Genomic DNA, 21,710 nt, shown 5'->3' with positions numbered 1-21,710 from the left:
TACTGAAAATCTTGTTGCAGAATACAAATTTTTAGAAGGCTAAATGAGCTTTACATTTCATGTAGAGCAATAGTTATGTGAGCCTTACCTATTTTACGAAACTCACAGAAGCTGGTTGCACCTGAGAAGACAGAGCACTTAAGATTTGTTATTTCATGTAGGTGGGGTGTGTGTGTGTAATCTTCCTTGCTTGTAACTCTGGATGGCTCAAACCATGATGATGGGAGAACACAACACACATAGAATTGGAGAGCATGAGGTGGACCCCCATGGGAACACACATTCTGCTAGAAGCAATTTTCTGATTGTTATGGCAGTAGCAGCAAACACAAGAACATTTTAATGATATTCATACCTCAATCAGCAAGATACAATAGTGAGCAGGTATTGGGGAGTGCTGTGGTTTGTTCTGGTCATAATTACAAAAATCTGACAAAAGGTTCTTGGTGCTGTGTCAGTTCCCAGCCTGTGGTGTAACATCCTGACACCAGATTTGCTGTAGGAGTTAGTGGAAGGAACTGGGGAAATCAGCTGTTTTACCCTGTACCTAAGATAGGCTCAGCTCCCACTGAACCATTCCTAGCTGACTGCCACACAATTATTTATACAGCATTATAGCATGGAAATTCCATAACCTCTCACTGCCATCTATTTTGTTATATGAACTTACCAGACTGTCAGAACTTACCTCATGTCTGAAGAAAAAGTCTTCCTTTGTGCTACTTGAGCCCATTGCTGCCTGTCCTGTTCCCACAGACACTGAAAACAGTTCATTTCAGCAGCAACTGCATCATCACTTCAGTGTCCTCACCCTGGATGAAATAAATTTAGGTTCTCTATGTATTTCCTTAGAGATTTCCATGTTTTCTAAACTTACACTGCTGCCCCTCATGTTGGTTTCATTCTGACTCCTCCTTGCCTCGAGGTCTCCTGCGGAATTGTTCTGCAAGCCCCACACAACAAACTCAGTTGTCCACCCCAGCACAAGGTCTGGGTGTTCCTTCGCTGCAACACCACAATGTTGTGGACATGTTTAGTTTGTGATCAGCTATGAAGCCAAGCTACAAAATGGCTCTTTAGTTAATTATCTCTAATCTTGTATTTATGCATTAGACATTTCTACAAAACTGCAGTGCTTCCCAGTTGGTCTGATGGAAATTGTGTTCTATTTCATCACATTTAGCTGCATTTTGAAGGTGGGTTTTAATTCTGATTTTTGCCTTTCAAAATACTTGTGAATCTGAAATCATCTTAAAACTACATATTTTGCACTGAGTTGGTAATACTCAAGAGTGAAAACTCAGCTAAATGCTCTTAAAGATTTGGCAGCTTGGGGCACTGGAATGAGTTTCACCTGTGATGAATTAGCTGTGCTTTGGGATCCCAGGAACAGCAGTTAAACCATGCAATGCAGAAACCTCTGCCCTGAAACGTGTACAAAATTTGATGCCACTCAAAACCTACTAAGAAGGTGTAAAAAATCTCAGTGATTGTACTGGAATCACTCGTCACTGCAGCCAGGAAGGAATGAAAAAATGGCAAGTTTTGGTGAAGAATGCCTGTTTCAGCTCTTGATCATGGGCACCTTGGCTATTCTGATTCCAATTGCTGCTCCACATAAACATGGGAAAGAAAATTGCAGGTAAATGAAGCCTTTTTTATTCACTTGTTCATTTCAGCCAAAAAGATATTCTATTATTTTGATGATTTGTATTTCCAACTTAGGTAGCAGCAAGTGGAAAAACTCATTCATTTTCCCAAACAGCACTTGAATTTCTGTACTGAGCTTAGTTCCTGAGAGGGAGGAGTAAAAGGCAGGATTCACTTACATTTGTGGAGAATATGCTGATTTTTCAGTCTCAGGGAAACACTTGATTTGGATTTTGATAGCTACTTTTGCTAAACTATTTCTACACTGCAGTATTAATATATCAGAGATAAAATACCCATAATTTTTGCCACAACATGAAGCTGATAAATTGATTGTGCCAACTTGGAGACTAAAGAATTAATTTTTTTCTCATTTTCAAATGTCTTAAAAATACCAGTTGTCAGTAGAAGATAATTTTTCCCTACAACTGATGGTAATAATATCTTTGAACTGTCAAGCAGCTGTCTCTGAGTGACAGCTGAACTGTGCGTATTTCAAGGAGATAAAAAAATAATTTATGAGAGAAGTTTAAATTTACAAGGTGCTAAAAACTACAATGGAAGAGAGACAAATGTAAAAGCATAAAATATGCAAATATTTTGATTTTTTTTTGATTAGTCACAGTTCTTACTGTCCATTTTATTTGGTAACATCATGACACTTCACGCTTTTCACATGGTGAAGTTTCATGAGCTTAAAAATAGAAGTAATAGGAGTCACTGTCATTTTGGGTTTGAGCTGGTGGTTTGTGTGCTGGATTCAAGGGATTTCCCTGCAGCTACAGTGTCCTCAGTTACCCTGGTGCTGGATTGCCCCAGTGCAACATTGTATCTATATCTATATAATTTATATCTATATCATCATCCATACATCTGTATCTATATCTATATATGTGGTGTTTAAAATGCATGAGTTGCAGAGTGAATGTGAGCTGAAGGTCACATGGGTGGATTGCAGGATGTGAGGACCTTGACGAGGTGAACTTTGAAAACCATAATGTGTTTTTCAAGGTTAAGAAAGGTTTATAATTAAGTGGAACATGACCCACCATCCCAGGTTGCTCCAGTCCCCACCCAGCCTGGCCTTGGACACATCCAGGGATGGGGCAGCCACAGCTTCTCTGGGCAATCTATGCCAGGGCCTCACCACCCTCACAGGGAACAATTTATTCCTAATACAGATTAATTTATAATCCGTAACAATAATTTATTTAGTGCTAACATACCTCTTCCCATCGGGATGACAATGCATGTTAGTAACAGGTTTCATTAACTAATTCAACTTGATCTCAGGAGTTCAAGTACCAGTGAGAATGTTTTAAGAAAAATTAATCAGAGCAAAACCCCAGCACTTTTCTTGTGCCATGTCTCCACTTAGAAGTGGCAATCACCTAAAAAGTGACCATAGTCCGGCAGAATTTGTGTAGTCAATGTCTGTGCAACTGATAACAAAACCACTCAGGCTGCTGGGAGTGCTTTTGAACTGCAGATGTGGCTGGGGATGGTGCAAGCACAGCTGCAGATGGGTGTGAGGTCAAGGCCCTTCCCGAGCCATACACCGGCACATCTGTGGATTAAAAAACCCCAGGCATTTAATTTCAGACTGGCCTGACTTGCCAGGCCTGTGACACACACCTGGGCACTTCCTATCACTGCTGCGGGGCTCCTCACCTGCGGCTTGGGCTGCGCTGGTGACTGTTCCTGTACCTACACAAATCGCTCCTTTGGAGCAGGGCTGGGACTGCTGCGGCTCCCTCACGCCTCTGACACTTTAATGGGAGCAGCGTCGCTTTCTGCCGCGTCCTCACACGAGCACCTAGGGGAACTGGGGGGGAAGCACGCGCCCGACGGCGGTCTGTCGGTGTCTGGGCACGGGGGCGAGGACAAGGTTCCCGCGGAGCGGCGGCGGGGGACGGCGGGAGGCTGAGGGCGGCTGAGGGCGGCTGAGGGCGGCTGAGGGCGGCGGGTCTCCCACGCTCCCGCCATGGCCGCCGGCGCGCGCCGCCCGCCTCAACCGCCGCCCGTCGCGCGCAGGCGCGGGCGCGTGAGGGCGCGGCCGTTTTCCCGCGCAGCCGCGCGCGGGGCGGGGCGGGGCCGGCGCAGGCGCGGCGGGGGAGCTGGCCGCCCGTGGCGGCGGCCCGGCGCATGCGCGGCGGCGGCCCCGCTGTCAGTTCCGGCTGTTTGTCCGGGAAGTGGCTCCGGCCGGAGCCGCCGCCGCCCCCCGCCCCCCCCCCGCCCGCTCCGCCGCCCGCGGCCGCGCCCCGGCCATGGCCCGGGACTACGACCACCTCTTCAAGCTGCTCATCATCGGCGACAGCGGTGAGCGCGGGCGGCACGGCCCGGGGGCGTGGGTAGGCCGCTGGCGGTGTGGCCGCCCCTCGGGCCGTGAGGGGCCGGAGTGCGGCGGCGGGGCCGGGGCCGGGGCGGGCGGCGCGGGGGAGCCGGGGACGGGCGGCCTGCTCCGCCCGGGGCAGCCGCGGCGTTGTGGTGCCGGTGCCGCGGCGCGGGGCTGAGCCGGGACCCCGCGCTGTGCGTGAATGGCGGGGCGCGTTCGCTTGGGCTTCGGGAGGTTTTATCTGATAAACCTGCGGAACTGGCTACCGCAGGATATTATGGTAAATAGCTTGGCTGGGTTTGGGAAAAGGCAGATTAGACACGTAGAAGCCAGGACAGCACCGGCGGTGCTGCCGGCATCAACCTTGGCGAGCGCATGTTTTGACGGCGCCCACTAATCTGTTGCTGGGATGGGCAGGGAATTCCCTGCCCCCGTGACAGGCGGTTTAGGGATCGATGGGAAGGGCTGGCTGCCCTAAGGACTGTTGTTTCCAGTGTGGCAGCTAGTACGTTTTAACAGTCATTATTATCTTAATTATTATTCCTGAAGTCTTCTTTTGTGCTTCAGCCTGAAGTCTCAGTTCTAGAGTTCCTTATTTTTTTTAAATGAATCCTGGAAGAGCTGGTAGCTTTGAGTGCTTCTTGTTGTAGCATAGGATGCAAATATCTAAAAAGAGGACATAAAGGCGTAGTTTGAGGTTTTTTTGAAAATGGACCTTTAAATACTTCAGCAACCTCAGAAACTTCTGGAGGGCTGAGCGTGTGAGCTGTGCCAGTGTCTGGTGCTTTGGTCTGGACTGGGGCTGGGAGGATTGCTGCCGTCCCTGCAGCTCGGTGTTGGTAGCACTCCAGCGGCTTACAGCTGAATTTCCATAAACTGGAGAAGGGTGCATCCACCCTCTTCTTTTAGCAGAGGTGTGGTCCTTGGGGCGGCAGGTCCCGGCATGCAGCGAGGCACAGCTCTTGATGAAAGGCTAATGTTGCACGGTCTTGGCAGTTGTCACCTTCAGAAGCTTTAGCTTCATGCAAAAAATTGTTTTTTCTACACTAAACTGTGTCTGCATGAAGGGATCTAAGGAGGGAGACAGGACAACAGCTTCAGAGCAGCTTAAACCCCAGGCAGTTCTGGGAGCCTTGGATTATTACAACCAAATGCTGCATTCTGAGTAGAGCAGTGGCTTTGTTGGTTGCTGATGAGTTCCAAGACTGTTCAGGCAAGATAAACAGGATGGTGAAAACTCCGAGGAAGACTTCTCATTTTAAACAATTAAATTTTGTCAGCTCAGTCTTCTTGAGCGAAATCCCTGTAGTGTATCCAGTGAAAGGAGTGTTGTGAGAATTGTCACTGCCTGTGGTTCTCTGCTGTAATTAAATCTCACTATGTAGTTTGACTATTGATTTTTCTTTGGTTTTGTTTTTGCTAACCCCAACAGGATGGCTTTGCCCCTGCTTGCACGAAACAGTTTGCTTGCCTTGTTTATTGACATTTGTTCCCTGCAATAGGAAGTGGACTGTTACTGGATAGGATAATCTGTCTCATCTGCTTTCCCTTGTATGCAAATCTGTCAGAGGGGTAGTAGGTTTGTGTGTTTTTAGAACAGGTCATCTTGAAAAGCTGCTGGTGATTTCAGCTGTGCCAGATATTTAAAAATAATACAGATGATCTGTGCTTTGCATCTGCTTCTTTAATTTACTCTACTGTTCAGTAAGATGGGGGTTTTAGAATCTTGTCTGACACTGAAATATACTTTTAATTTTAATTGTGCAAAGTCAATAGGCCTTTTTTTTTTTTTTTTTGTTTTGTTTTGTTTCGTTTTGCTGTCTTCAAGAAACTGAGAGCCCTGCAAGCCTTGTCTTCAGATCTTCAAACAGCTCTGTGTGGGAAGTGTGGGGTCACCCAGAGTGTGGTTTCTCTGTGTGAACAGTGTGGGTCAGAGGCAGGGTTTGTTTAGTGAGATCGTTGTCACTGGGAGCATGCAGAACTTCCTGAGTTCGGGAGCTTTCTTCCCTCTGGGAGCTGCCAGCCTGCTGGGAGCAGTGCAGCTTGGGCAGTGTGGCAGGGCAGTGTGACAGAGCGGTGTGGCAGGGCACTGTGACAGAGCGGTGTGACAGGGCAGTGTGACAGGGCAGTGTGGCAGGGCAGTGTGGCAGGGCAGTGTGGCAGAGCAGTGTGACAGAGCAGTGTGACAGAGCGGTGTGGCAGGGCAGTGTGACAGGGCAGTGTGACAGAGCAGTGTGGCAGAGCGGTGTGACAGAGCGGTGTGGCAGGGCAGTGTGGCAGGGCAGTGTGACAGGGCAGTGTGGCAGGGCAGTGTGACAGAGCAGTGTGGCAGGGCAGTGTGACAGGGCACTGTGACAGAGCGGTGTGACAGGGCAGTGTGGCAGGGCAGTGTGGCAGGGCAGTGTGGCAGGGCAGTGTGGCAGGGCAGTGTGACAGCGGTGTGGCAGGGCAGTGTGACAGGGCGGTGTGACAGAGCAGTGTGACAGAGCAGTGTGACAGGGCAGTGTTACAGAGCGGTGTGACAGGGCAGTGTGGCAGGGCAGTGCAGCTTGGGCAGTGTGGCAGGGCAGTGTGACAGAGCGGTGTGACAGGGCAGTGTGACAGAGCAGTGTGGCAGAGCAGTGTGACAGGGCAGTGTGGCAGGGCAGTGTGACAGAGCGGTGTGGCAGGGCAGTGTGGCAGGGCAGTGTGGCAGAGCAGTGTGGCAGGGCAGTGTGGCAGAGCGGTGTGACAGGGCAGTGTGACAGGGCAGTGTGACAGGGCAGTGTGGCAGAGCGGTGTGACAGGGCAGTGTGACAGGGCGGTGTGACAGGGCAGTGTGGCAGAGCAGTGTGGCAGAGCGGTGTGACAGGGCAGTGTGGCAGAGCAGTGTGGCAGGGCAGTGTGGCAGAGCGGTGTGACAGGGCAGTGTGGCAGAGCGGTGTGACAGGGCAGTGTGACAGGGCAGTGTCACGTGCAGCTCTGCAGCATCGCCCAGGGCCGCCGGAGCTCGGCCATGCTGCTGTGTCTGACAGGTCTGTGGCTTCTGGCTCCTCCTTGCCTTTCACTGAGCTGAAGGCCAGGGCTGCCTGGTCAAGAAGCACAGCACTTGCTGCTGAAACATCCTTGTTTTCTCTTAATTTCTTATTTTTTCTTAATTGACCGGTATTTGCAGAGCTTTAATTCTTGCTAAATAACCAGTCCTCTGAAGTACAGGAACTGCTCTGCTACCTTTTTTGAGCTCAGATGTATTGATGATACGCATGCTGTAGCTTTGTATTTTTTAGTTCCTTTCCTCTTTTCCTCCTTAGCTTGGTAGCAATGAGGAATGAGCATGGCTTCTCCAGATGGCTGGTGATTTGAACTCTTTGCAAATGAGACCTGGCTTACTGTAATCGTGCAGATTTTTAGGCTGGTTTTTATTTTTTGTTGGTAGCTGTTGTCACGTGCCAGCAGCTGAGAACTACTGGAGTTCTGCATAGCCTTTGCATAGGTCTTCTCTTAAGAAGAACTTGCAAGTTATGTATCATCAAAATAATTGCATTGGATAATTTCTACCTGAAAAGATTTAATAGATAATTACCTTGGTGAAGCTGAAGTTCCTATTCATGCCATAGCAGATTTATTTTGGGGAGGAAGGGTCATTAACAGCAGAGATGTTATGCAGAGATAACAACGTGGAGGCATTTAGATAGCCAGATTCCCTTGGGTGGGTGTGCAGGAATGAGTTTCTTACAGCTCTTGTCTGAAGCACTGTGAAAAATGCTTCCCTGCAGCAGGGTGTGATCAGGGTGCAAACAATCAGTTATGGAAAACCTGGATGGAGAGCTACTCAAAGCATTTAGAGGAATGTTTCATGGAACATTTTGGCAACAGGGACAGCTTCAGAAAGGTGTGTGTCCTTCCTGTGAGATGTGGAGCAAGGTTGTTTTGGATGGCAGTACAGGACAGTGATTCCCAATTGCTGTTGCACTGTGGCCATGCTGATGTGAGCTTTGGAGTACCGAGCCGGTGTGATGGTCGGAGCAGTCTGAATTCCACACGGAACGGAACGGGAGGGAGGCAGTGCTGTTACTGACGTCACACACGATGTGCAAGTGGAATTCAATAGTGCTGAATTCAGAGCACTGCTCTGAGCACTTGTTAATTCACAGGACATGCTCAGCTTTGGCTCTCTCCCTAGCAGATGTAAGCCTACTGATTGTGAACTTGCTTTTAGTTATTATTCTTCTCTGACCTCTTGAACTGACCACAGTTCAGAAGCTGCTGTTGGGAGGTTTGCTGAGGGCTGGAGGAGGGAGGGCACAAGTCCCCCTCCCTGCACTGCTACCAGGAGCATCCTGTGCTTGGTCAAATCTCCAAGGAGAGTGTGGAGATGAATAGTTAAGGTGGATGGTACTGAATGATATGCTGATTTTTATGCAATACGTGGATAAAACATTGTTATGTCCCTGCCCCCCAGGATGACTGTATTGCTGTGTTTGTTTGTTGTAGGTGTGGGCAAGAGCAGTTTGCTGTTACGTTTTGCAGATAATACCTTCTCAGGTGAGTGGTTTGTTTCCTTCAGTAAGTGAAATGCTCTAGGTTTGCTGCTGGTTGTAAGGAATCTGTGTTTGCCCACTGATAGCTGTGCTGGGAATACATCATATTTTAACTTTGCATCTCTTGGTAAAGCCTGTGCAGGCCATCCTGCCTGATCTTCACTTGCAGCTGAGTATTGAAATACTGAGGTGGTTCCAGAAACAGCTTGGGTGGTTTTGGTTGTGCTATACTCTGCAGACTTCCTATTAGCCATTTGGGATTTAGATTGATTAAGTATTGTGGTAAACCACTTAACATTTGTGATATAACCAATTTATTGGGAGGAAACTCCTAGAACAGAGTATTCAAAATAAGGATTGCATTCAAAATAAGTGTTTCCACAAGTATTTAAAGCAAAGTGTTGTCTCAAGATTTTCACAAGTGAAATGCTTTCATAGTTACTGTCTTTTTTTTGAGTTATTTGGGTGTATACTCTTGATCAATGGGATAGAAAAATAATAATTTTATTTTGTAACACTGAGCTGTTAATTTTAAAGGTGGTATGGGAGAAGTGGTTTTATGGCTAGGAAGAAAAGCTGTTAGGTACAGACAAAAATATGTAAATCAGCATGATATAAGGCATTTTAAACAGTAAGCAGATATGGGGAACTTTATTCTCCTCTCCAGTCTGAGAGCTGCTGCCAAGTAGTGTTCAAGAAATGTGCTTTGGGACATCCAAAATAAACAAGCCTTAGGTTCTCACTTACCCACACTTTCCCTCCAGGCAGCTACATCACCACCATTGGGGTGGATTTTAAAATCCGGACAGTTGAGATCAACGGAGAGAAGGTGAAACTCCAGATCTGGGACACAGCTGGCCAAGAACGCTTCCGGACTATTACATCAACGTGAGTAACACCAGCCTTTGTGCTGGGCAGCTCTGGCTCTGGATCTCATGGGCCAGGCTTGGGGTTTAGCTATTGAAGTGTTGGAGTTGATTAACTAATGAGAGCTGTGTGGTCTGTACAGTGAAACTTCTCTCAGCTCTGTCAGAACTGACTGTGCTGGTGATATTCTGGCAAGGTTTGGAACTGGGATTTCAGAGTTCCTCATCCTTCTGTGCATTTCTGTGGTGGCTTTGTCTTATTCCTCTGCTGGTAGAACTGGAGTTATTAGTCTGCATGTAGTAGACAGCTTGTCTCAGTGCCTGTCCAGGTTTGTCCTCTGATTGACTGCACAGCAGAAGCACAGAGTGCAGACTCTCTGCCAGTGTCATGTAACTAATGAACAGCTTGAAGATTGAAGAGTAGGATTTCTCCTGGTTTTCCTTTAGGACAAATGCTTCAGCAGCTATCTTTATGTGGAGTTCTGCTGAAGCAGACGCCCACATGATATTAACCTTTTCCTTCGTTGGAATTCAGATTCAAACTCATTGTCCTTTTGAACAGCATGTGCAGAGCTTTTCCTGTTCCTGAAGAAACCACACCTAGAGCTGCGGTGGTGGGAACTAAGAATAAAATGTGTTTGTAAACTGATTGCAGTAAAAGTGGACTGCTCACAGGGGGAAAAGGGAAAAGTGCACTTGGAAATGGAACTTTTGTTCCTTGGGTTTTAACCAAAATAATTCTTGGAAGATCCATGTGTTTCACTTGGTCTTTCATGACTCACTTCTCCTTTGGCTCTTACTCGAGAGGAGGATAATTTTCAGCTGATGAATTGATTAATTTGCTCAGTTCTGAAAATAATGAGATTGGTTACATCTGTGTTATGTCTAGAAATGGCAAAGTTGACCGTGATGTGTGCGCCGCCCCTTTCCTCTGCACTCCTGTACGGATATTGCTGGGTTACTTCCATTGTTTCTGAAGTGTTTAGCTTGAAAAAAAACTCAGCTGCCTCTTGTAGGGTTCCTGTGTGTGACATCACTTCTTGTTGGAGGCTGCAGGCAGTTTTGGGAAGGAAGTGGTGAGGGGGAGGCAGCCGTGCAGTGCTGCAGCCCTGTCAGCTGTGACAGGCGAGTCAGAGAGCCCTGATTGTGCTGAGTCAGCAAATGGCCTTCCTGTTTGCAGATTCCCTGGGCTCAGGAACGAGCGTTGGGTCCTGGGGTGATGCCAGCCAGCTTAGAAAGCCATGGTGTGTCCAGCACTGAGCGGGGACACCAGCAAAGGATTCCTCTGTCAGTGGGAATAGCGGCGGATCGGACCTTGTGCAGTGTTTTATGGAAATTCTTTTCTTCATTAATATTTCAAATAGATCATGAAATGGTTTGAGGCATTTATGCCATGACCTCTTGGAATTCTGCTGCTACTTCCTTTTGCATTGCTTTTTACCCCAAGTGGGGCATATTTTGCTTTGGGGGGGATCTCACCGTTTGGGGTTTCTGCCTTAGGGTTCTCGTAGTTACTGAGTGGTAACTCCATGGCCAGGGAAAAATCTGCATTTTTTGCAGTTTTGTGCAAAGAAGTTCATGTGCCCAAGTGCATTTGAAGTGTTGAGGAAAAAGCTTTGGGAATGCTGATTATAGTGGGATGAGGGCTCCTCTTGCTATGTTGGTTGTCTCTGCCTGTCTAGCATTCCTAATCATATCACCTATAAAACCAGGCCATAACGAAAGTTAAATTTTAGAAATGGTTCTGGCTGGCTTGTTTTGTTTTGTTTTTTTTTTTTTTTTAATTAATTGGCAAAGTGGTAGTGTAACTGATTTATTAATCCTAAACTAACTGACAAATCAAGTAACCTTGCTTATTCTTACAAAAGGGCTTGGTCATCAAATCATGGGTGGAGTGTGAGTGCCCTGTCAACAGAACATAGTAGTCTGCCTAGTCTTTGACTAGATTTAGGTTTAGACTGAAGTTTAGAATATAAAAGGTGTTCCTTCAGTATTACAGTAGGTCAGGGAGTCCCTTTACAGTGAAAGGCAGAGTTCAGATTGATGTTGAGCCAAGCCTGGCAAGCAAGCCTGAAATTAGAGCCCATCTGGTAATTACAGTAATAGGTTGGTAGTGCTGCTGTGTGGACTTAGAACTGCAAAATGGTAGAGGTGGTAGGAAGTTAATAGTGGAAAATTGGGAAACATTAAAAGGTTGTAGTGGTTTGATTTCACGTGCCTGTAGCTACAGTCAAAAGCTGAAAAGCAGAATAAAACTGTTGAGGAACAGACATCAAGTTGGTCTGGAGTATTCTACAGAAGCTCAAGAAAATTTCAGCCTAGGAAGTATAAAGGCAGCTGGTTTTATTGTCTGTTAAATGTGGAAATACTGGGATAGCTGGTGCCTTCTGGGAGGAGAGGCTGATCTGTGTGAATTTGGTTGCCATGGAATGTCATCCAAATTAAATTTGATTTAAATTCACCAGGGATTTAGCATGCCAGGATGCAGCTGTATTAGCAAGAATACTTAAAATGCATGAGCAGCCAGTCCCTGTACTTGATTTCCTCTTGTAGACAGGACTACTTTGTCCTGATTCAGGACTGTGGGTTTAGGATTCAAGCTTTACATAATGGCTGTCAGATGCCAGCTCAGGATGAATAGTGATAGCAGAGGGACCTTCTGCCATGGTTTCCTGTGGAATGGCATGTTTGAGAGAGGGATAAGATCTTGGAGATGATACAATTGCTGTGTATTGTAAAGCAGCTATGACTAAAAGGCTAGGAGTTAAAAGACTGGTCTGACTGACAATAGATGTGCTTCCAAGAACTTGAGAAAGATGAGTATGAAACCAGATTATTAGAAGTCTCTGGAAATGGTTAGAATTCTAGATGAATGAAAAAAGGAAGGAAATGTGTGCTACAAAGTAGTGAAATATGAACAAAGAAGCTGGATTAAAAACCAGTGCCCTGTCTTTCCACATTTGGCAGTTAAATGTTTTCCTGAAAAAAAACAACATATAGGTCCTACTGGACCAACATAGTGTCTCTTTTAAATCTTAGCTACTGCTGTGCTCCATGGAGCTGGTTGTTATAACTCCAGATGTTAATATTGGGAAGCAATTGAGGGAATCTGAGAGCTTTCTCACTGGTTTCTTGCAGTAGCAAATGCCCCAATGAGTGGCAAATGTTCCCTCATGTTTCCCAGGGCTGTGTTCAGGGATGTGAGGAGGGGATGCAGTTGGCTGAAGGACATGTTGAGTTTGGGTAATCCCCAGGTAATTCTAGTGGTACAACAAGCAGTAAGGTGTTTGTTTCAATTAACTGTTGGCTTTCTTAAGCCTTTTCCACACCTAAGCTAAATGTAAAGCCTCTAGGTCTTGGGACTTCCAACTGTATGGGAGATTGCTGGCTACCACCAAGCATCCAAAGGTTGCACAGGTGAGGTTTGCTTGTCTTTCAGCTCAGCAGGATACTTTCATGGATTCTCTTAACATGAATAACTGGTCTAGAACATATTTTCTGTGTTTCATGAAGGTATTTCCACCAGCAGATTCTGGCTTTGGGGGTTTGCAGAGTACATGGCAGAGCACTCCCACCACACAGAGGACAGCCAGCATCAGCCTGTGACTGAGAGGCTCAGATTGAGGACTTCAGGTCTCTTCTGCTTTCATTTCTGTGGTCTCCATTTCCCCAAAAATGTGGATGGGAAGGAGATAAGACATTCTTTCCCTTGTGTCAAAGTCTCAACTACCTCTTGGTTGCCAAAAGCACAAAATTTACACCTACTCCTCCCTGAATGCCAAAAGCCCCATCTGTTCTCTACTCGCCAAAGCCCACAACCTGTTATAAAAGCAATTCTGCACTGCATCATTCTGGAAGTTGAAGTATGGGATAGGATAAATTAGATTTTGTTTTCTAGTACTGTCCTGCATTTGGGGTTGGAGAAGCTTCTCTGTACTTGTTAAGCCTTAAATGTTATCTGGGATGCAGAGCATCTAACAGCTGATGGAAAACAGCATGACCAGCTTTTTGAGAAGAAATGTGTGCTATGGGACTTAAGAGTTAGAGAATAACAGGTAGTCATGGTGTTATCTCTCAGGCTTATCTCTCTTGGTAATAACAGCCAATAGAGAAAATGACATTTTAGTGTAGATGAGGGGTTGGCAACCTTTCTAGAACGATGTGCCAGACAATTTTCCCTTCCAAAAATAGCAGCAGTGCTGGTAGGCACTCAGCAGGAGTCAGGGGTTGCTGTCTTGCACAAAGGAGGCTATTTCTGATGAGGTGGTGGCAATATCAGTGGCAGGAGCTCCAAACCCCTGCAGGGTTCCCATTGCTGTGGTGGTCTCTGCTGCAGGGTCCAGCCCACAGCCCCATCCCAGGAGCAACACGCAGCAGGGCTGACGAGGTGTCAGCAGTGGGATTGGTGCATTCAGGCTGCCCCTTCTCCACTCCCTGACATCATGTGCTTTGCTCAGGAGAAAATGTAGGTGCGTGGGCAAGGTAGGAGCAGCAGGATGCTGTGCTGGGCCCCTGCTTGGGCTGACAGGGATGCCAGGCTGGGTTTGGTGTGCACAGCAGAGAAGCAGCTCTGCGTAGGTGCAGCTGAGCCACCGCGCTTCTCCAAGGGCTGCCTTGGCAAATGCAGTGCTCAGTGCTGGGGAGGAAGTGGTAGGTCAGCCTGGGGGCTGCTGAATTAAAAGATTATTAGGTGATGATATAGGAGAGCTTGAAGATAATTGCTTTATTGTTCAGCTGTGGAGAAATGCAGTGTGTTGGTAGGATTGATGTCACACAAAACAGGATTCATCAAAACCGGTGTGCAGGGCATGCCAGTATCAGGAGAGGATGGGTTATTTTTGCAACATGTGGATTCAGGCCATGAAATACTTTTCCCTCTAAAGGATCCAAGTTATGAATAAAGTTGTGTTGTAATCAAGTAAAGCACAAATGCAGTGCTGTAGCAAGTTTTGAAGTTGTTGAAAGAACTGACTGTGAATGGAGTAGAACATTTGAAAGTGCAGAATTTCTTATGGGCTGGGAATAAGTAATTCTTACCTGAGTTAGTTCTTGCCAAGGGAAGCAAATGCACAGCATAAATCACTGGTAAAACATGGCATGGGAGAAGTATTTGGGTGTCTTCTGCATGTGCCCAGGAGAGGAAGGTGGGGGGGTGCTCTGTGCCTCTCTGCAAGTCTGATGGTGCATAAAGGAGGTGGCTTCTCTTGGAGAAGGATGATGAGGTTGGAGGTGGGAAGAGACAGTGACTTGCTGAAGCACTTCAGTAGCAAAGTGAGCTGAAGCTTTGAGATCTTCTCAAAGGTGTGTTTGGGTTAGGTTCAAAGCTTTGAAGTTCAAAGGTGTGTTTGCTGAGTTGGAAAAATCACAGAGGAGCAGAATGGTCTCAGTGGACATCTCTGAAGTGCAGTGGATGTACTGCAAGAAGTGCTTGTGATAAGACAGCAAGGTCTAGGAATGCTATCACAATTTAAGGGAAAATCCTCAATTTTGTATGCTGGTTTCTTGAATTTGTTTTATTAAAAAGTTTAATATTGATCAGAAGAAAGAGAAGAGGATGAAAGGAAAAGAAGAAAGCTACACATAATACAAAAAATGGATCCTGATGAAGACTCACTGTTAACTGTTTCCTGTTGGAATTACTTTTTGTTTTTTGGGTTAGAGCTGCCTAATTTGCCATAGGGAATGTACTTGGTAGCCTTGTGATTGTGGCTGAAAACTGAGAAGGCAGAGCTTGCTGGTTTTCTGTTTAGCATTTTCATGGTGCACATACTGTCTGTCTTTGGTAGCTTCGTGCAGGTGATAATGTTGGAACCTGAATTCAGATATTTTTCTTGCATATCAGACTTGTGCATCATCATCTAAAGGTGCCAGTTGCCCAAGACTAATGGGAATAAACTGAAATAAAGCTTATTTTTAATGGCTAAAGGTAGCAGAGTGTATTGAATGCACATATGGAGTGGATCTGTTGAGTAGGAAGGTGTGATCAGAACACAGTCGCTCAACAAGACAGAAATTTTTGAGAGCTCAAGAGAACTGTGACTGAAGGTTGAGTATATTTGGAGATCTGCTGAAATTTTAGTCTGTAAGTGATCGTTCACAGATAAGAGAATTACTGCAAAAACTTGATGTGGCTTGTACAGCCCCAAGGATCACATCACATCACAGGCAGTTCTGAGCATGTGCTGGGGGTACCATTGCCTTTGGTCCTGTAGCATTCATCTTTGAAGGGCTTGACAACCTGAACAAGGAAGATTTTAGAAGACTTTGGACTTGGAAATGTATTAGTGTAGAGTAAATGAGCAGGGAGCTCTGTAGCTTTGGAGGAATAGCCTGGGATCAAGCTGTTATAAAAGAGCTGCATGAGTCTCAATGGAAAGAAACTGAGGGCACTTGATTACCATAACTTGAGGATTTGTTGGGAATCCTGTAGAAGCTCAGTGGAAGAGAAGGTGATGCCCTGGGTTAACATTTGCTGTCCTTTGTACCCCACAGGTATTACAGAGGAACACACGGGGTCATCGTTGTCTACGACGTAACGAGCGCAGAATCTTTTGTGAATGTAAAACGGTGGTTGCATGAAATTAATCAAAACTGTGATGATGTCTGCAGGATACTTGGTAGGTAATTAGGGAGTTACAGCATCTTATTTAGTGGGCTGGCCTGCTGGAATACCAAACTGACTTTTATTCTCTTTCCTTTTTTAGTGGGCAATAAGAATGATGACCCAGACCGAAAAGTGGTAGAAACAGAAGATGCCTATAAATTTGCTGGGCAGATGGAGATCCAATTGTTTGAGACCAGCGCCAAAGAAAATATTAATGTGGAAGAGGTAATATAATATTCAGAAGAGTAGAGATAGAATGATTTAGGGATAATGGTATGGGAAGAAATAAAAATTCCATTCTTCCCATTGAGAAAGAAAAGGTTGTACGAGTTGCAAGTAGTGGGTAAAATGTCAAGAAGAGACATTCAGCTGTTTTTGGAAGAGTTGGGGAAGCAAAATCAAGGAGGCTTACACTGCATTTTCAGTAGCTTGGCAGTGCTCATGTATTAGGCAGGAAAGAGTTGAGAATGCTTGTAGGAGGTAAGACTGCCCAGGCTTCACTCCTGGCCTCAATTTCCAAACTGCCCTGGTTTTATTTACTGGTTTGGAAAAAGGAACAAAACTGAGAAAGTCCTGTACTGTCGAGGTACTGTTTAGCTTGGGAGTGGGTTGGGAAAAGGTGTTGGATTTCCACTTGGGCCACAGTGGGTTGGGGAAGGTCTCTGAAACGTTATTGAAACATACAGAAAAGGGGAATGGCTTCCAAGGAGCAGCACCCCACAGGAGCCAGCCCGAGTTCTGGGGTGGTCTGAGTGTGCTTGTTTCTCTTGCAGATGTTTAATTGCATTACAGAGCTTGTCCTGCGAGCAAAGAAAGAGAACTTAGCAAAGCAGCAACAGCAGCAACAGAACGATGTGGTGAAGCTAACGAAGAACAGTAAAAGGAAGAAGCGGTGCTGCTAATGCCCCTTCCCTGCTGCAGAGACTCTGCTCTCACAGATCAGCCCCTCCAGCTAGACTCGGGCAATTCCACTGGGGCAGGCTTTGGGAGGACTTTCTCAGTTTTGTGCCGTTATTTAAAGATTATTTTTTCTCCATGTTTTCTATCAAGAAGCGCTGGCACCTTCCCACTGCAGTGCCAAGAAGGTATTGGATGGAATCTTGCCCCCCTCTCCTCCCCTGCTCATTCCAGTGCGCCTTGTAGACAAGAAGGACGTTGCCTACCAAGTGGACTAATTAACCCAAGAGTTTGTATATAATGTATATTGCTTTAACCAGCCTCGCCTCTCTGTTGTCGCTTTGGCTTCTGCCTTCTTAATGTCAACCAATCATGGACTGCAGAGTTCATCTTTTTAAAGAAAAAGTTTAAAAGTTCTTAATTTGAGTTGGCCCCGGGCTGGCACTGCTTCCTGGGGCCTCCGGCTGCATTTCTGTTGGGCTCCAGGCTGGCATCTGCTGCCCCTGGCTTCTCCTGGAGTCCCTGGCTGTTCCTGGGGCTCGGGCTGTGTTTTTCTAGGTACCAGGATTGCAGGTGTTGCTGCTGGAGCCTGGGGTTTCATTTCACCAGCCCCTGGGCTGGCAGCTGGAGCTGCTGCTGGGGCCTGGAATTTCAGCTTGCCATCATCCAGATTTGTGGCTGGATCCTTGGGTTTCACCTCCTTGTGCTGCAGCCCAGCTGTACCTGTGCTCTCCTGTAGTTTTGTATCAAGATACTGGAAAACAAACTGACCTGCAGAAGTGGGATTTGTTTGGATAAAACCTTTTTTTTTTTTTAAAGCAAAGTTTAACAACTTTGACCTCTGCTTCTGGTTCTGCCAGTGTCCTAAGTGAGGGTCCATTTCTTTTGAGAAGAACAAAAATCATGTGATTCTGCCAAAAACCCCAAACTTCTCCTTGTTGCCCTGTCCACAAATAGGCAATCTGAACTCGAATGTGAATTTTGGTGGTAAAGCTTTTGTTTTTGAGAGAGAAAAGGCATGAAAAAAATCGAGCTCTTCTTATTGATGTCTGAATATGAAAGCTGCAGGATCATTCCCAGGATTCTTCAGTTAGGAAAGAGGACTGCTGTTTTAATGCAAAGACATGGAAAGCTTGCTTGCTTGGGTTATGTGGTGGTGGAGGATCACACTTGGAAACAAACTGGGCTTGCTGTGCTCAGCAACATCTTCCTGGCCCTGGTCAGCCTTTCTGGGAAAACAAGGGCTCACTTCCTCAGCCTGAATAGATTTAGTTAAAGGTGGAGAGTGTATGTGTGTGTGTAACTAAAATATCAAATGTCTGGGCTGAAAGGACATGCTCAGCACCTGAATTATTGCCTAAATAATATTAAAAAATAATTTTACCTTAAAAGGCATGGAGGGTATGACTTCCTTTAAGGCCTTGAAGGTTGGACATACTCCATGTGCCAGTAAGTGGCCCTGTGGAATTGCTGGCCTTAGTTTGGTAGGATGTGATTCACCCATGTCCATGAGCTTGGAGTCAGCCCACTTCTCTCCCTTCCTCACCCTTTCTCCAGGAGAGGCTAAATTTTAGTCACTTATTTTGCCTGCATTTTTTTAGATTTTTCAGGTTGTGGTGAGAGCCCTGATCATACAATCACATCACAGTCAATCACTTTAAAGACTTTTTCCGAAGTGCAAACGATGAATGTGCAACACGTGGGGTTTTAATGGGTTCAGGTGCTGGGATATGGGTCCAGCTGCCTTCACCCACCTCTTCTCTTCACATATCCTGCATTGGTAACCCAAAACTGGAGTGAGCTGGGATGGTGCTGCTGGGCTGAGCTCTGATCAGTGTTGAGGGGCTGTGCAAAGTGGTGGCTTTGGTCACACCAGTCCCTCCTGCCTGCTCTCCAGTGTGGAATGTGGTGTGTGCTGGAGGAGCTGGGCCAGTCCCTGGAGCTGTGCTGGGGGGTTCCCCCTGCAGACTGAGGGGCCCAGCTCTGTTACTTTGGGAATCTTGTTGGTAGCTGTGTGCAGATCTAGGAGGGAGTAACTTCATATAGGCAGAAGTAAAGAACGTGTCTGAATTTACTGGAAATGATGCAATAAAATGAGGAAATGGTGCACCCAAGCCTGGAGTGTTCTCTTATATGGAAAAATTGGTCCTCTTTGAGTCCAGGTTTTTGTGGCTGTGGTTGGAATTCTGTCAATCCAGGTCCAGCTTCCTGGCTTAAAGTGGGAATTTCTTTTTTTTTTTTTTTTTCCCAGAGCTGGCTGTAGAGGAGCAGTTACCTCTGCTCTTGCCATCACTGTTCAATTGGAAGGGGTGGGGACCGTGTCTCTAGTGGTGCTGATGTGAAGTTTCCTAAATGTTGAGCAATGGAATGTCTAACTGGTTTGCTAGGATTATTTCTGTAATGAAAGTTTCTAATTATGCTTTTTAAATAATTTTAAAAAACTAAAAATAAAGGTTACAAGCTGCCAAATCTTTTTTTGAGGCTCTGTTTCCTCTGCTGTCCAGCACCTGGAGGTGGAGGGTGGCAAGCCAGGGGTGAGCTCTGCTGCTGAGTGTAAAGGGTTATTTCCTGAGAGGGGATATTAAAAAAAAAACCATAATTAATGCTTTCAAATGTTTATTTGCTGTTTTAGTTTGAATGAAAGAGGAAGGTGGAACTTATTTCTGTGTGAAGTGAGATGCCTGTGATTGTGCTGAAATCTTTTGTCTTTCTGCTCAACAAAAAGTATTGAGTGAGCTTCGAAAGCTCCTTCTCCTGAGGTGAGTAAAAATCATCTGGAGTCTCTCCTCACTTTCCCTGCAAATTTCTGTGTTTCATTAATCTGTGCAGGAACTGCAGCTGTGGCTGTGCCCTCAGCACCCCCTTGCCCTGCCCAGGCTGGTAGAGATGGAAAGCTGCTCTGGGAAGGTGCCTTGGCTGTGTCTGTGCCCTTTGGGAGGAGCAGCTGGAGAGGACTCCTGGGGACTCCTGGGGATGTGTGGATGGCCAGAGCTGCAGCTGCTGCCAGCTGTTTGTCACTGTCTGTGTCTGCTGTCTAAACTCCTTCCCGTTTGAGTCTGCCTCCATCCCAGGGCAGTAAAGCACAGCAGTGGCTGGAAGGTGGGATGATTTACCCACCTTCAGGTGTTCCTGTGCATCAAGAGATGCAAATGTTTCAAATGTTTCTGCCCTGGCCCCTTCTCCCCTAAGCACACACAGCACAGGGGCTTTACCTGGCTGAATTTCATGGGCTGATGCAGCACCAAAGATGCTGTTGGCTGTTAAATGGCAGTTCAAAAAATGAGCTTGTTTTGCTGCTGGGCACAGTAAAGTGGTGAGAGCTGAGACAGTATTGTATAAATGATGCTTTAATCTGAAGAGAACTATTTACAAAAGAAGTAGAGCATTGTTTTTACTAAAAATATGCCTTTATAGATTTTTATAATATGTATCTTATAAAAACCATACATTTATTTACATGACTGCTACATACAAAAATTACAGCACTGTGGTATATGTACATATCTATAGGTACATTCTTTCTGCTTGTCCCTGCTGTGTGCTTTTTCCCTCTCAATCCAAGGGAATCATTGCTGCAGCACCCAGACACTTCCTTTCTTGGCTTTTTGGTTCAAACAATCTTGCTTTTTATAGCCGAGTGGGGAGTAGAGAGTTTGCCTGATGGAGAGGCAGATCTGGAATCTACCATTCTAAGTAGGACAAGTGCATGTGGCCTTGCCCGCAGCCTCACTTCCTGCTCTCTCTGCAAAATGACTCTGTTGTCAGTAACTTTTTGATTTACTGTTCATCTCCATGGCAAGTTGCTGATCTAAGTTTGTGTGAAGATAAAGTGCTAGTGACTTGCCTTTCATTTCCATTTGTTCCTTGTTTACAGTTGCTTCCCTTGCAGAGTTTAGGAAGGGGAGAGACTGATCCCTTTTCCCTCGGGCTGGTGTAACAAACGTTTGCCCAAAGAGTCACCTGTTACCTGTGGGAAAGTCCTTTGTAACCTTAATCTCAGCAGGCATCTCTTCTCTGTGCAATATTTGAACAGTGACTGTGCAGCACTACTGTTTTATTTACCATTATCCCAAAAGCAAGGCTGAGGGTTGTGTTTAGAGCTGCTGATCCCACTCATTAAATCTCCTCTGGGATCCTGAGTACCTGCTGGATTAATGTGCTTCCTCCATCTCATCTCCTGGAGCTGATGTGTCCTTTACACCGTGGATGTGTCCTGGAAGAGTCAAGTGCCACACGTGAAGTGTCTTCCAACCAGCACTGCAAGGCTGATTCCAGGCTGTGACAGGATGGAGGGGAGTGAGTTAATGACAGCACAGAGTGAAGCAGTCGGGACATTGTTCAAACACAACGTGACAAATACGGGTGAGGTTTTTCAAGACAGAAGACAAAACCTAGCTGCTGTGTTAAGGCAGTGTCTGTTCCTGTGGAGTAGCAGCTCAGCACAAGGAGATCTCCTTTGGTGTGTTGTCCAGTTCATTGCACCCAGTTCTCTTGTATCTCTGGGTTTAGTAGTGCAACTAAGTCTTTAGGGTGAAGGGGCTTGTTTGAAGAAACCATACCCAACTGGCACCTTAGAACATGCAGACTTTCCTCTTGCAATCTCTTCTGCCACTCTTGTTAAATAAATAAAATTGCTATGGGATTAAGGATTCTCATTAAATGAAGAGATGAGCTGTGCCTACCCCTGCAACCGACTGAGTCACTTTCCTCAGCAAATACAGCAGAAGGCACCTTTCTTCATCTCATTACTGCATCTTCATGGGGAAACTTAAGGCCCTTGCTCAGGATTGCATCCATCCATCCATCAATCCATCCATCCATCCATCCATTCATCCTCG

The 21,710-nt window shown here is 46.1% G+C and overlaps 1 protein-coding gene across 2 annotated transcripts; it reads left to right on the top strand.

The window, feature by feature from the left end:
* Window positions 1–1,608: 1,608 nt before the first annotated feature.
* RAB35 (RAB35, member RAS oncogene family) lies at window positions 1,609–18,986 on the top strand. Of its 2 annotated transcripts, none has more exons than XM_059484837.1 (6): window positions 1,609–1,642; window positions 8,459–8,509; window positions 9,270–9,393; window positions 15,864–15,988; window positions 16,076–16,200; window positions 16,749–18,986. In XM_059484837.1, exons 1-6 carry the CDS (start codon window positions 1,624–1,626, stop codon window positions 16,875–16,877), a joined length of 573 nt encoding a protein of 190 aa, XP_059340820.1. In that variant the 5' UTR covers window positions 1,609–1,623; the 3' UTR covers window positions 16,878–18,986. The 2 variants fall into 2 exon arrangements, with proteins under 2 accessions (XP_059340820.1, XP_059340819.1); XM_059484836.1 differs by lacking the exon at window positions 1,609–1,642 and adding an exon at window positions 3,816–3,969.
* Window positions 18,987–21,710: the final 2,724 nt, after the last annotated feature.

Source organism: Ammospiza nelsoni, chromosome 18 (genome assembly GCF_027579445.1).
Source record: "Ammospiza nelsoni isolate bAmmNel1 chromosome 18, bAmmNel1.pri, whole genome shotgun sequence".
Lineage (NCBI taxonomy): Eukaryota > Metazoa > Chordata > Aves > Passeriformes > Passerellidae > Ammospiza > Ammospiza nelsoni.
The sequence above is the reverse complement of the archived record's forward strand: the minus strand, read 5'-3'. Positions and strand labels throughout refer to the sequence as shown.

Excerpts from the sequence above, each read along its gene's own strand:
- RAB35 (XM_059484836.1), top strand. The coding sequence starts at position 3,918 with ATGGCCCGGGACTACGACCACCTCTTCAAGCTGCTCATCATCGGCGAC. Across the intron at positions 3,970-8,458 it reads GCTCATCATCGGCGACAGCG|GTGTGGGCAAGAGCAGTTTG; the intron begins GTGAGCGCGGGC and ends TGTTTGTTGTAG. Across the intron at positions 8,510-9,269 it reads TGCAGATAATACCTTCTCAG|GCAGCTACATCACCACCATT; the intron begins GTGAGTGGTTTG and ends CTTTCCCTCCAG.